At 37.0% G+C, this 15038-nt stretch overlaps 1 protein-coding gene across 2 annotated transcripts in view; it reads left to right on the top strand.

The window, feature by feature from the left end:
* Window positions 1-15038, top strand: part of LOC145671291 (BMP and activin membrane-bound inhibitor homolog) — a 427013-nt gene that overhangs the window by 368464 nt on the left and 43511 nt on the right. For both annotated transcript variants that reach the window (XM_081740247.1, XM_081740246.1), the window contains exons 2-3: window positions 7195-7321; window positions 9449-9576. In XM_081740247.1, the coding sequence (XP_081596373.1) occupies window positions 7195-7321; window positions 9449-9576 (255 nt within the window). The remainder of the gene's footprint in view (window positions 1-7194; window positions 7322-9448; window positions 9577-15038) is intronic.

Below are 15038 nucleotides of genomic sequence, written 5' to 3' on the forward strand. Positions count from 1 at the left end.
TATTTTCTTTTCCGTGTGTACATACTATTTGGAATATATTGTAAAAAATCAAGTGTTATACCTGAAAATATTTGACAAATTGTAAGCGAGAGTTTATTTGTCAAGGGTATAAGAAACAGTTTGATGGGATTTGTGAGAAATTAAAAAGAAGCATCTTGAAATTTTTGCGAGTTTGGAATGTTCCAGTTGCGATTTTTTATTGAGAAGCACTGTGGAGTTTTCGATTTTGCAAATATAGTACTGAATTCAATCGGTGCATCAAGTAACCTTCCCGGAAGTAATGATGTAAAAGTTTTTTTGTTTTTTTTCGGATGGAACATTGCTATCTGGGAAAGAGCAGCAGAAGCGAATGGGAAAGTTGAGAGCGTCGGAGGGCAGTCAACTCAGGCGCCGCCGCGAGGAAGTGGTCAGCGATGTGGAACGAGAGTCTCTTGTTAGTCGTTCGGTCGACGAAGAAGGGTAGGGCAAAAACACGGCGTCACTGTGCCGGCTTAGTGCATGGAACCAACTTGATTTTTTCACCATTAGCCACACACTGTGCCCACCGGTCAGGTTGGTTGCACTACCATCCATATTTTCTCCTCCGGGCCAGGTGACACGGCAGGTGGTCACGGGGAACTTCTGGATTTTTGTCTTTTAACAGCACCTCATTGACTGATAACGAGGATTTGACAGGGAGCCCTTATCGATAATATTGATTATAGCCTCGACCCCGTTACAAATGCATTTCATTAATTCATTATATCATATTAACCTATAATAAATTAACGAGTTTCTGAAAAAATAAAATTAACAATGCCACTGTAATGTGCGAATATTGTGTGTGTACGCTTATTTTTTTAAAAATGGAAATTAGTTGTTTGTAACTTGGTTCTGGATTCAAATCCCGCTGTTTCACATTATGGTACTGGAAACTTACCTTCAGCCTCACTAGAGCATGCTGGGGGGGGGGGGTGATACTTTTAAATTTATATATTTTTCTGAAAATTGCGTTCTACTTTCATCTGATGCTTTTAAGCACAAAATGCTCTAGACAGGACCTGTGACTGTGGAAAAGAGTTAAATATGTGCCTGTTTGCTTTATGAGACGCAAATATACAATTCTGGGTTTAACCAGGGCCACCGTAATGCGTCCAGTGTTCTCCCACCAGGAATCAAACCCGGGGCCACGTGTACCAAAAGCGCACTAGCTGCTAGACTAAAGGATTTGGACTGGAGTTTGAATTGAATAGTGGAGTAGTAAAATATACGTCGTTGTAATTTCTAATTTGCAGCTGTGCCAGAAGCATTATGCAGTTTCATAATTTGTGATCTGTAATTTAAAATTAGTTATCATACTTCCGTACTTAGGAGGTCCGTACTTTAGTGGTTAGAGCTTTGGACTCACGTCCACATGGTCCCGAGTTCGGATCTGTGCTGTAGCGTAGCCAGGATGTGTGTTGGGGGGGGGGGCAAGTGCTGTTATAGGTACACATAGAAAAATTACAAACAAAAAATATATAAACATAAAAATATATAAAAAATTACAAACATCAGAGTACCAAAGTACATTGTCGGACCTCTTTGCCACCCCCCCCTTCCCTACGCCACTGGATCTGTGCACCTCAATTTCCGGCGTCCGCTCAGCGTTGTAAGGCAAGCTGTAGAGTCAAGTGAATAAAAGACGGGCTACTAGGTCCAGAAAGCTCTTGATGCACTTAGACGAGTCAACGTGTTGACCACGTGTTCGTCGGTAGACTGCACGTAGTACAGTTGGCCGCTAATAGATGACGTTGGAGCAGTTCAAACCCATGAAGGGTTGTCACGCCAATGGTTAGTTAGTTCTCATACTTATTTCTGATTATAATGTAACACCTTTTTTAAATTATAAACGAACTAGCAAAAGATTAAGATTTGAAACATGCAATTTGTTTTACTATTGACGTTTTTGAACATCAACTTTTAATTATTTGCTATCACAGTGTTGTCAAGTATTCACTGTGTGACGGAATCCCCTTACGCATATATTTTGGATTTGATTGCTGGTAAAAATAAAGTTTTCTCGGTAATGATCTGTTTTTGAAACAAGTATGAGATATTTAAATTAAAAGGTAGGAAACTTCAATGTAGGAAGCCAGAAGTAATGGTGTCGGTAGCCTGTTGGACGTGCACTCTCCAGTTGGGTGTACCCCTTTCTGGTATGTAGTGCTGTTTATTTCCTTATCTATATCAGTGGTTTCCAGCCTAGATGTGGTCATGAAGAACGAACAAGGGGCGCAAGGTACTGACAGAAGAAATAAAGTACATTAGTTGTTAAAAATATTACGAATAATGTGCTAGTGGAATGGCAGTGCTAGTTTTCCGAAAAAGAAGTAATAGAAATGATGGTCTGTAATACGAGGCTCTGATCGAATTACGACCCTGCATTACAAAATCAGAACGTTGAAAGTGAGATAATATTGGTACGACTCTTTCAGATTCACCATTGCGCTGGGAAGGGAGCGTGCTAGAGACAGAGGGAGAAGTAATATTGTGAAACACTAGTGATCCATATTGAGCACCCATCGGAGGTATGGCCTCGGAGAAAGGATTTTCCACTGGACCATCCGCGAAAATATAATTATTCAAACACTTCTTAGTGTATTAGAAACTCTAATACATGAAGTACGTAGGGGGATTTCATTGTTCTAGAAGTGATTTATGTTTTGGTTTTCGTTTTTCAATTATAGTAGTCAGTTCAATTCTTTCAGTTCATTAAAAAAAAAAATAGTTTCGTATCTGTTGGGATACAAATTAAGAAAGAAACATCTCGGATCCATATTCCTTCGTTTTAAAACGTGGCAAGAAGCATATAAAAAAACCTCCGTTATTGTCGAAAGCTGTATCCTATGCTGTCTTTTTTTTCCCTCTCTCACTAGAAAGCAAAAGAGACGCGTGATTTCCGGGGCCGAGGTCAGGCACCGTATTTGCAAGAAGCGGAAGAAGTTTTATTATTAGAGCAAAACTTACTGAGAGACTCGAAGCGAGTGAGTGCACCTTCAATTCCCGGCAGATTTCGCGAGGCGCCAGTGTGTCGGAGCATGTTCTCCCCTCCGTGGGTTGTTCTCCATCCATTTTGCCGGTAACCTGGATTCCTGCTCTTTTCCGGCCGACCTCGACACAGAGGCGCCACTGTCGTTGACGATTGCAGTGACGCCTGGCCGTGGGTATTGTCTCTGGACACGTGACTGCTTTTAAAACGACAGCGTTGACAGCGGGGCTTATTTCAACATTATTCTCTCGTTCGAAGGGAAATAAACTGAAAGAAAACGAAGGATATCGATTTATTGAGGTATTGTTTATTTTTCATGTAGCGGAGCTGCAAGCGTGACTCAGGTAGATGCCAAAGTTACATGTTTGACGTCACGTACTGGATTGAAAGCTGTGTGCACTGAATGTGACAGACAAGAAATTTATTTCTACGTGTGTTTCAGCTACATAATGTAAAATATATTATAGCCTAGGATTGGATTTCCAACCTGATTTCTTTTCATGATTAAAAACGGAGCAGATAAATTACATTATATTTAGCAAAAGTAACAAGATACTTAGTACCTGAATGTGACATGAAGAACTGTTTAAGGGCACATAATTTCTCTCTCATCCAATAAGAGAACCCAGTTTTTATATTCCACTATTGAATTTAATTTATTGTTCAAGAATTCAATAGGTTTTCTGAACCAGTTATTTATTGTAGCTATAGCAAACAATATTTTTTGAATCATTGAATCATATATTTCAACATTTTTGATAGAAAAAGAAAAAAAAGTAGAACTCTGGAAATGCTAATTGAAATATACTTGAAATTAAAGCTGAAGAGTTTGTGATATCTCATTAACAGTACGTTTTGCTACATAGGTAGTGTCATAATTAGTGTTCCTTTCAGGAAAAAAAAATGTTCCAGGGAGAGGGCACAGGGGCCGGCCCCCAAAACTTTTACTGCCTCCTTAAAACTTTCACGGTAGGCTTGCAAATGAACTATAATATGACGATGAAATATAATAATATGGTTGGTTGGATCGGCCCCCTAACTTCTACCGGGCCCCCTACATTTTGAGGCTGGCTACAGACCAGGATGGCACTATTCTATTTATTATTATATTGTAGACATATTATTTCGGTCTTCCAGGAAGCACTCTCAGAGCTCGGGGGGGGGGGAGCAGTGCTCCCCAAAAATCACTTTATTTTCCAGTATACACTAATATCAATGTAGAACCCTCGACTTACGTTAATGTTAATCGCATACTTAGTATGTATGGATGATCACTATAGAGCAACAATGGTAAAAAAAATCACGAAGCAGTTCTGTGGAATCAATTTAGCGTTGTAAGAGTAGGTACCACTTTCTATGTTAATCATCTATTCAAAACGGAAGTGACAGAAATCAACCATTTCCGGTTCTAACTTTGATTGCTGGGGAAGTGAAATGACTACGATTATGTCCGTTAGGCTAGGGAAACGGATGATCAAAGCAACTGAATGATGATGGGATAATTGGTGAAATGAGAAAGTAGGAGGAAACGGTAGTAACCCGAGAAAAGCTACGGAGACGATGGTGTCCATCACGAACTTCTTTGGCCGGGATCGAACCAGGTTCTTCACCGACCAGAGGTGAGCGATCTACCACTGAGCCTCCGTAAAAACGGTTTTCTTTTGCAATTAATTGTCTCGAAGCTATTCCATTTTGACTACTAAAACCGGAAATGGTAGAAATCTACTTGCACTTGTAATTGCGAAAATATCACGCCATATAAACCAAACCACTCCATGTAAGGTATACGTGACACTCCTACCCACTTTTTATGAACTCTTGTTGAACCCAATCGTTATGAATATCAAAAATGTCTTTATTTAGGATCCTGTACTATGAACCTGATTAAAAAGTGATCGAGAACCTGTTTGTCACGGGTTTGGATTCCGCTCCGGATATGAATGTTACGTATTTTCCTTTTATTATGTATTTTGTTATCAATTTTTCATTTATCGTTGTCTCTTTTAGCCTGAAGGACAGAACCTATGATATGTAAACATTAAGAAAAAGAAAGCAATTTAAAAGATATAAATTGTAATCAAGAGTCATCTGTGGGATGTTTAGTAGAAGCAAACGACAAAACAACCACAATCTATATTTGTTCCCATTCTCCACCTTTTTGCAGTGATAAACAAATAACTCTCGCGAAATATATTGCACATATAGGTTAATTACGTGTTACTTAAAAAGAAGCCATATATTTTTGTAAATCTTTTCAAGCGGAGAACCGTTCCGTTAGATTTGATTATTGACTTCCTAAGATCTAAGTCCATGGCTAAATTGGTACAAAATAGGTGGTTGCCCTGTGGGTTAATTGTGTTCTGTCTTTGAGAAGTTCTTGAACAGTCATATGATGTGTGTGTGTGAGACAGACGATATTCTGGAAGGATATTTGTATTTGACTGAAGGGTCAAATGACACAGAACCTTTTTCTCTTTTAATTTTGAAACCAATTCTGGGGATCAAATGATCTATTGACTAGGACGGACAACCTTTCTCCACAGCAATAACAAAGCAGTCGATTTTCATTGTGTCTAATTAACTGTCAGATGTTCCCGTATTCTTTTGACGTCACGTGATTGTTTTATTTGTTAAGAGTAATCTTGACATTATATTGCGAAATAAATTATTCTCTTTATGTTATTATTATTATTATTATTATTATTATTATTATTATTATTATTATTATTATTATTATTATTATTATTATTATTATTATTATTATTATTATTATTAATTATTTAGCTAGTGATTTCGTTTTTAATATTAAGACAACGTACTGTATTAGAGAACATTATACATATCTTTTGGTACAGAAAGTCGTGCTGGAACGCAGCGAACTTAACGCGATGTGTACTCATCAGTGTCCCTTCATAGCTGAATGACTACCGCTTATGCTTTTTTTATGCGGACGGGCCTAGGTTTGACTCTCGGTGGAGGTATTTGCCTCGGAAACGACAGCTAATAGTGGTTCAGATTCCGCTTTCAAGAGTAGGTTTCCGACTCGTGTAGCCTTGGCTCTGGACGTTCAAGTCTCAGCCAGAGGTATTCAGTCAGGCGTGATTATTGTTTATTGTGGTTCCACAGAGAGAAAACCAGTAATAACGCAGATGTATTTGTGTCGATACGTATGCGGCTAATGATTGCTTGATGTTCACAATTTTTATCCGGAATGGGCGCCTTTGGTGCGAGTGGTCCCGGGTTCGATTCCCGTTAGGAACACTCGGTCAGAAGAGTGTAAAAGTTTTTTTCATACCAGCCATCCTGACTGAGGTTTTCCTGGGTTTTCCTCATTCGCACTAGGCTAATGCCGGGGTGGTACCTAACTTATAGACCCCAGGCCGCTTCCTTCCTTCCCTTTCCTCGGATAGTGGGATCGGCGAGGGACGTCATCCCTCATACGGGACGGGCTAAATGACCATAGATGCCGAAAGCCCAGAAATCTAATTCCTAATCCTATCTGAAAGGAGAGGGAAGAGTACTTTTGGTTCTCCCATCAGGGCCGTGTTTGGTATTTAATTTTTTTCTGAACATCATTTCACTTCCTTGGGAATAAATGTGTAGTGTTGCTGTGAGAAATGGTGCCGGGCTCGAATTCCGATGCGAATACATAAGATTCTTCACACTCCACGGTCAAACTAAAGTTCTACCTTTTATAGGTCCTCGATTGTGGAGGAGTGAAGTATAAAATGTTGCTGATTTTACATGATCTAACAATAATAAGTTTTTTTTCCTTCTTCTGAATATCAGATTTATATTTAAATAGGAACTTCCATAAAAAACTTTGTGACAAGTAGAAAATTTCGAAACAATAATTAATATAAAATTAATGCAAATGTATCGTATATTTGCAATTATTATTTACAATAAGAACAGGGGAAATTTGGGGGAAGTGGATTCTTCCATTTTGCAGATTTTTGCTGACTTGAGAGAAATGAAATTAACAAAATTTAAGCAGAAGATTTTTAGAACTTTCTTTTTTATATATAAATTTGATAAGTTACGGAGTCCATTATTAAAATTCGTATTTTTAGTTGGTGTATACGTATAAATGCATAGGGTAATATTTACAATATACATAAAATATTTGTATCATAATTACAAACGTTTGTTCTTATAATTTTGTATTGTTTATTTTTTCTTAGGCGATGTCCGATGTTTCTGCAACATGCCAGCTTGCATCACAACGGGTTATATGTGCAAATCCCAAGCAGGCGTCTGTTTTACAGATATTTATAAGACTGGCCACGGATGCCTGGAATTACTTCCCAAGTACGTATTATATTATGTTCTTATCTCTAAATAATCTTCAAATATTCCAGTAAGAAAAGGAAAGTCATATTACAAACATGTTGTTAGCTATAATTATTATTACATGATGTCTGTAATACGCGTAATTGTCAATAATTGTTAAGCTTCTTAAATTAGTTTGGTATTTTGATTTTATTTCAGTTTGATTTTAACGTCACATTTAATTTATTTTTAGGAATATTTCTAAAATAGTAACGAAAATATTTCTAAGGATAAGACATGAGGACTATGTAAAATGCATTTAAATACACTTATAATATACAACGTTAGGTATTTTTTTTTTTAAAAAAAGAGGGTATGATCCAAGTATATTTTCTGCGATTTCTAGACAACCAAGAATCGTGTAATCTTCAGTAATTTTAGTATACATACACTGGTGTGCAAAACTTACGGACGAAGTAGATAAAGTAACAAAATATATCGTAGTCGCTGGAAATGAATCTTGCAAGAAGCCTCTTGCACGTTCACATGGAGTAAGGTGGTGTTAGGTCAATCCCATAACCCATAACCCCGAAGGGGTCTGAAAAAATTTCTAGTTCAGTCAAGTTCAGTCTATCAGGTGGATTGATGGCATCATTATCACTTGAGTTCGCTTTACGCTGTTGCGAGGTAAACATGGCTGCACCACTGTCCGTTTGCACCACAGAAGCTTTTTTTTTGTGGTGTGGAGGTATTCAAATAGTGTGAGCATAATAGGGGGAAACCACAGAGAAGTGTTTACTAGTTTAAAAGTTCGTAAATGGTCTGGTATTTCATCGTTCGTCACGCATGTTTTGACAGTTTTTGAACTTTTTAACGGTTTAAGTCTATGAATTTCAGCTCCTGGTACACTTTCGGACCACGAAAAACTGATTCTGAAACGTATTTCTATGGTGCAAACGGAGACTGGTGCAGCCATCTTTACGTTGCAACAGCGCAAAGCGAACTTAAGTGATAACGCTGAAACCTGCCACAAACGAAAACAATAGTGTCATCTGTCGGCTTCCGAGCACAGAAAGCCGTACAGCCAACCTACAGACGGTTAGAATGGTATACACATACTTAACTGACATACCCTCGTAGAGACTGGAAGCTCCAGTGAATTCCAACTACTTTTTGTTTCATTAAAGGTGTCAAGTGAGTAGTTGAAGCCTATTCCTAAGATAATGAATCCATATCAAAAGAACCGTATGACTATTTTTGGTGCGGAAGACTGACAGACATAACCGTTCTGTTGTAAGTAGTGTTGGTGACGAGACGAGACGAAAAGAGAGATAGAAGTCTCGTCTCAGTTCTCGGAAAGCTTTTCTTATCTCGTTTTATAAATTCGTGAACAAAATTTATGACCTGATTTTTTTGTTTGCTTAAGTTAATCATAACTATTCGGCGTCACGAGCAGTGTTTCTTTTAGACCTGTTCTTTTGCGGGGAGGGGGAGCGCTGCCCCCCGGAGCAGGCTAAAATAATACGTCTATAATGTAATAAATAGAATAGTATCAGTAGTGCCTCCCCCGAAATAGTAAGTGTACTCCGCGGAACATTGTTTCTGAAAGAAACACTGGTCACGAGGAGTCCACGAAGGATGTGATTTAACATTTAAACCATATTTATTTTTGGAAATGACTTTATTGCGCAATGACCTGTATATATTTAAACGTGGATAAACTCGTCATTATATTCGTACGTTCACTTTTTTCAATTTGTGTTTCATATTTTGAATCATGTTAACACTGAGTCTTAGAGATCTAAGACTTTGATAGACTAGTGTTCCTTGTGAGACTTGGAAAAAATTCTCCACTCGTCTCGAATGTGAGAGTTACATCTTGTCTCGTTTTTGAGACGAGACAATTAATTTCTCGTCTCGGAAGCAATACTAGCAATAAGACGTCCCATATTTATGCGTAGCATAGTTTGGAGATTTAAAAAATAGAGCTTAGCTCTATACACTGTTTTAGTATTTATGCAGCTCAAAAAGACGATAATACTCGTACATATGAAGTGATGTATTTTGTAACATAATTTTAGATTTTGTAATTGTAGTTATTTGGAAACCAAATTGTTGAATTCTCTCTTTAATTATTATTTTCCCTTTTTTCTTTCTCTTTTGTAGATCAAACCAAGAAGAATGTCATTCCAATTCTGTTCATCTGTTATGTTGTCGAGAGGATATGTGTAATTATAGTGACAGTCCAGAGTTCAGAGTTCGACTGAGTGCTCATCTCAATGGATCTCTACTTCGTAAGTATTTTGTTTCTTTTTTTTTATTAAATTTTCTATGCCATTGTCTTTTATTCTTTCACATAGTACGCAGTAAAATTTGTTTCGGGGAAAGGTAGAGGGGTCTGCTATAAACTACGAAAATCTGTAAATAGTGTCTCCACATTAATAATAATATGAAGCAGATTTTCCCAGCCTTTCATACGCCGTTTCGAAGCACAAAATTAGTAGGGGGCACTTGCATATACATCGATTTTAATCAACCTGCACAATTGTGTTTTCCCGTGTTGATAGGGATATGTGTGTAAGCCTTATGTAAGAATAGCTTTCGTAACTTTTTAAATTCAGTTGTTTTGTTTTGTGAATTAAGTTTAGTTAATTTCTGAGACATAAATAAATATCTAGATAATTTAAGTACCGAATGGATAATCACCAAATACTGAAATAGATTGTATCTATTGGGAGAAATAAAAGAAAAAAGTGAGATGCATCTTTTCTATTTTCTTTATGCTAACATACAAGAAATTTTTAGTAGATATTTACATCTTAATTTTAAATTAAAAACCTGCACGGAGGGAGACCTCTTGGCATATGAACTCCTTGTAAATTTGTTCTCTTTTCTATAACGAAAACTAAGGTTCAACTTACGGAAAGAAATTAGAAGGTAGTACAGCCTTATCCATCTTTGCTCTTGAATAGAGAATCACTATGATTATGAATACTCAGCAACAATCCAATATGAACAAGTCTCTATCTATCTCCTCTTGTTTGTCTTGCACCCAGTTTATATATCGTTTTGCCTTTCACCTGTTGTACTCATACTTGTATTTGTTTTTGTTTTTGACTTACACTAATATTAGAAGTTTTTGCTTCCTAGAAAGTGAAAATTTCCTATTTTTCAGGAAGCATTACTTAATCCTATTTTTACAATAATATATTAAATTCTTTTATATATATATATATATATTTAATAGTACAAATCATGTCACAAATAGACATTTCACTTCAGCAATAGGTATGCAAATAAAAAATTAAATTTTGGGACTATCAAGCTAGAAAATTCAAAATACTCTCTAAAATTAATTTTCCGGTACTGGATTCTAATCACAGTTATCTTTTTCGCCTCCCTTCACAACCCCCAGAATGAGGAACTGGGATATAAAGTATCGTTTATTATGTCTACCGAGATACAGAACATGTAATAAAGGAAACTACTTTTTCCGCGAAAATATTAAACATATTTTTACTGAGAAATGAAAATGACAGTACATCTTTGTACATAACTGAATGCGGAATGAAATCAGATTGATTGTGTAATGAAAACTAATTATACAGGGTGGCCTAAAAATAGGTATACAGTCCCGTATTTACGGTCAAGACATTTTATATCATTTACTTATTGTTGTCCATGTAGGTATCGACTTATTTTCTTCCTTATCTATTCTTAATTTATTTTCACTTACACCTTAAGAGGGATTACTAAGTGTTCTCGGTGCTATGCTGAACGCTGCTTGAATAGTGCGGCGTTGCCAGGTAGTGTCGAGTGTTTACTAGTGTCAGATAATAATGGAAGTAATCATGGAATTCTGCATGGATATTTATTTACTGGAGAAACTAGTTTTCGACTCTTACCGCAATTCACAGCTAAGTTCCGCTTCTCGAACTGCAACGCTAAAATCCAGGAATTAAAGAAACAAATTTGGCAACAACGCATTATGGCGTTCTGCGCAAGTTTCGTCTCAAAATCTATTTCCTTAAATGTAAATTAATATTTAAATAAAATATGAAACATAACACGAAAAACGGTTGAACAATTTATCTATTTTGTAATAAGATTGTTACTTTAAAGTGCTTTACACATACAAATAAATGGAGCACTTCTAGTAAGATCTAACAGCAAGTGCCATCTCGTGTGGTCATTGTAAAACGAATTAAATATTTTCTTTTATTTGTTACCTTTTTCGATATCAGAAGACACAACCAAATGAATCAGTGTCTTGTAGCTGAAACATAACTTTATCTTATACTGTAGTGCAATATTTATAATATATTGTATAAGTAATATGCGCAGTAGTTAAGACTATGAGCTAAAATATGTACTGACTTCCGGGTGGTGATCCACCTTAAGCTCGGAACAAACGAAAGCAAATAAATTCATTATCTTAATAAATTCAAATGTCATACTTGATCGATGCAGGTTAGTATACCTACTTTTGGGCCACCCTGTAGTAATCCCCCACAAAAGACATGTAAGAGATATTGGATCCAATAAAATAAAATCTTTTCTTAAGAAACGTAATAATGTTTTATTCGGTGCGTTTTAAGGCGTTTTCGTTTTCACAATATGAAGTTTAATATGTTATCGTAAGCGGTAACATGCAATATGTATTACGCCAATTTCACCTTGCATCTGAGTTTCCCCACATCGAGTTTTCCGTGGACCGAATCTTCCTAGACCAAATTTCAAACAATGTATTGTTATTTATAGGTTAATACAATCTCTGGTGATTTCAGAACATTTTCTCCCAAAGATTTCCAATACATGTGATAAGAAATAGTACTGTAATAATACTGGTTAACCCACATTTGACAATGTACAGTGATATGGCTTGGGTGGGTTAATATCGGTTCTGCTTCTCTGGGGTGGGTGAATGATTAATATTGTCATTTATCAATCAGGAGGTCCCGAATTCGAATTCCTTGGCCGACCACCCTTACTCAGGTCGTCCAGGAGTTTAATCAGGCGATTCGCCATTTTTTTCTCATGTGAATGCTAGAATAGTGCTTTTTACTGGTAGATTTCCGTCCAATTTTTTTTTTCATTGTTAATTCTTTCCACCTAGAAGTAATTCACTGTTGTTTTTAACAAATAGTTCCGAGTAAGGTGCATTGTATAGTTTTTGTGCATATTCCATGTTTGAGATCGTCAGCCGGCAGTAGATGTGATACGGAATTCCACGTCAATTTCTAACTCCATGTAAATAATCCACGCTGTTAGTGTAATGTCACGAAATACCGTATATGTAGTCTCTTACAATGCAAAGATGTTCAAAACTTGTTAAAATCCCCGAGTTGTTGGTAGTAATAATCATACTGTAATCGCATGACAATGAAATATGCATACTTAAAAGGATATTACTACATAACAAAGTGCACTTCTTCCTTGTTATGGAAACCGGATCGTCCGCCCCCGCAGCTATTTAGAGAAAGAGTTGAGTGTACTTTCGGGATTTAAACGGCGTCATTTACACTCTTCCGTCTCTCGCACTCGAGAGCAACAGGTTTGTGTTTTGATGCGAGTGGAGTGGTTGTCATGGCGACGCCACCTGTATTGTGAAAGAGCAACAGGTTGATCTGCCCAACGGAGTGGCCTTGTACTTACTCAGATAGAATGTACTAATGATGTAGAGAATGTACTGTATATAAAACAGCACCAAGCTTACATCACCAGACCATTTTGAGTTGATATATGTCTTCAGTTTTGCACTCCAGTAATTGTATTTAGGATATACAGGGAGACCATCAATCAGTGTGTCGCGGTTGCGTATCAATGAGAAAAAGGGCAGGTAATTTTTAGTCCCTTATTTTTTATTTCTTAATTCTACACTGTTCTTAGCATTTAATGTAAAGAAAAAAGTCCCAAAATGAGACATATACTAATAGATTGATGTAATCGAACTGAGAAAATGTTATGGTTAGTTTAAATCTTCATGCGTAGTTTTTGAGAAAAACTTTGGTTTTTATAAATCTAAAAATTGATGCTGTGTGATGACCACAAGGCCTATTGGGATGAATCTAACACAAGTGACCCTTATCCATTAAGCATTTGGTTACTGCACAGTGTATGGTAAGATATAGCTCAAAATTGTGATGAGAGACGAAGTGGCTCAGTGGTAGAATGCTTACCTTTGGTTGTGGGGTCCCTGGTTCCATCCCCGGCCAAGTAAGTTTGTGGTGTACAACACCGTCTCCGTAGGTTTTATCAGACTACTCCTGTTTTCCCCCCACACATACTCATTTCATCAGTTCTTCCATCATCATTGACTTCAGAGGCGGATGTAGCCCCGGGCCGGGGGGCCTAGGCCCCACATTTTTTTGAATGACAAAAATAATTGAAGCTATTATTTATATATTTTTGAAAGTTTAGAGTAAACTCGTAATCCGGGTCCTGGTTTCCCCATCCCCAGCTTTTACCTTTTAGATCTGCTTCTGATTGACTTGTTATAATCATTCGTCTCTTTTTGCCTAGAGCGTATAATCGTTGGATAGAAAAACTGAAAACTTTAATTTTTGAATTAAGGCGGTGGGGAGACTCGATCGACATTTTTCAGGCACCCATCCTGAGTGAGATTTTCCTGTTTTTTTTTCTTCTTCACACCAGGCAAATACCGGGATGGTACCTCACATAATAGGCCCAGGCCACTTCCTTCCTTCCTCATTCCTTTCTTTCTCCCACTTATCCTGAGCAGTGTGATCTCTGAGGGATGTCATTCCTCATACGCGTGACGAGCTAACGTGGCCATAAATGCCGAAAGTCCAAAAATCCTAATCCTAATCAATTCTCAAATTATGATTGACTCCTAAATTTTAATTTTTATATAACTATTGTCCAAAGATAAGAGACATGTCAATCGATATTCGACATCGAGCTAAACAAGTTACATACTGGAGAGTAAATTCTCGTGTAGTTTTCGAAAAAAATGAGAATTAATTTATGTATTATTATAAATTAATATAGTTTTTTGTCAATCTGATATTAATGTTTGTATTTATTGTTATTTGATTTCTCCCAATAATTATATATATATATATATATATATATATATATATATATATATATATATATATACTCCTAACAGTCACACACACACACACACACACACACACACACACACACACAATCCTAAGAGTAACGCACCCAAAACCAGCGCAACTAGAAGAGATCCAGGAGAACCAGACCCTACTAGAACACTGTTAGCCGGTGGAGACGGTGTCTCAGTGTTACAGCGCGTGCCTCTAGTATGTAGGATCCCTGGTTCAACCCCGGCCAACGAAGTTTGTGGTGGACAACATCGTGAGTTTTCCCGGGATACTCATGTTTCCTCTTATATTTTCGTTTCACCGATTCTTCCATCATCATTCACTTGCCTTAGTCGCGCGCCTTCTCTAGCCTAAAGGGCATAGTCGTGGGATATGAAATTTCGTTTCATTTTTAACACTTTTAGCCCTCCGAGAATGCTATTGGACCCGTTGAAAGATTCAATTCCCAGGGTCTATCTAGCACCAAAACATATATATGCATACATACACATAAATACAAAGGTGGTATACATATACATGAAAAAGTGAAACACGTATTTTGCAACTTACGAAAGAAGTGTGAAGTATACAGTTTGAAAAGACAAAGATTACATACTTTCTTAACTAATTGGACGTATGAACCTGTCGCTCACTGCAAATCATCCTACCAAATATTTTACGGC

The sequence above is a fragment of the Thermobia domestica genome, chromosome 15 (assembly GCF_964235325.1).
Source record: "Thermobia domestica chromosome 15, izTheDome1.hap1.1, whole genome shotgun sequence".
Lineage (NCBI taxonomy): Eukaryota > Metazoa > Arthropoda > Insecta > Zygentoma > Lepismatidae > Thermobia > Thermobia domestica.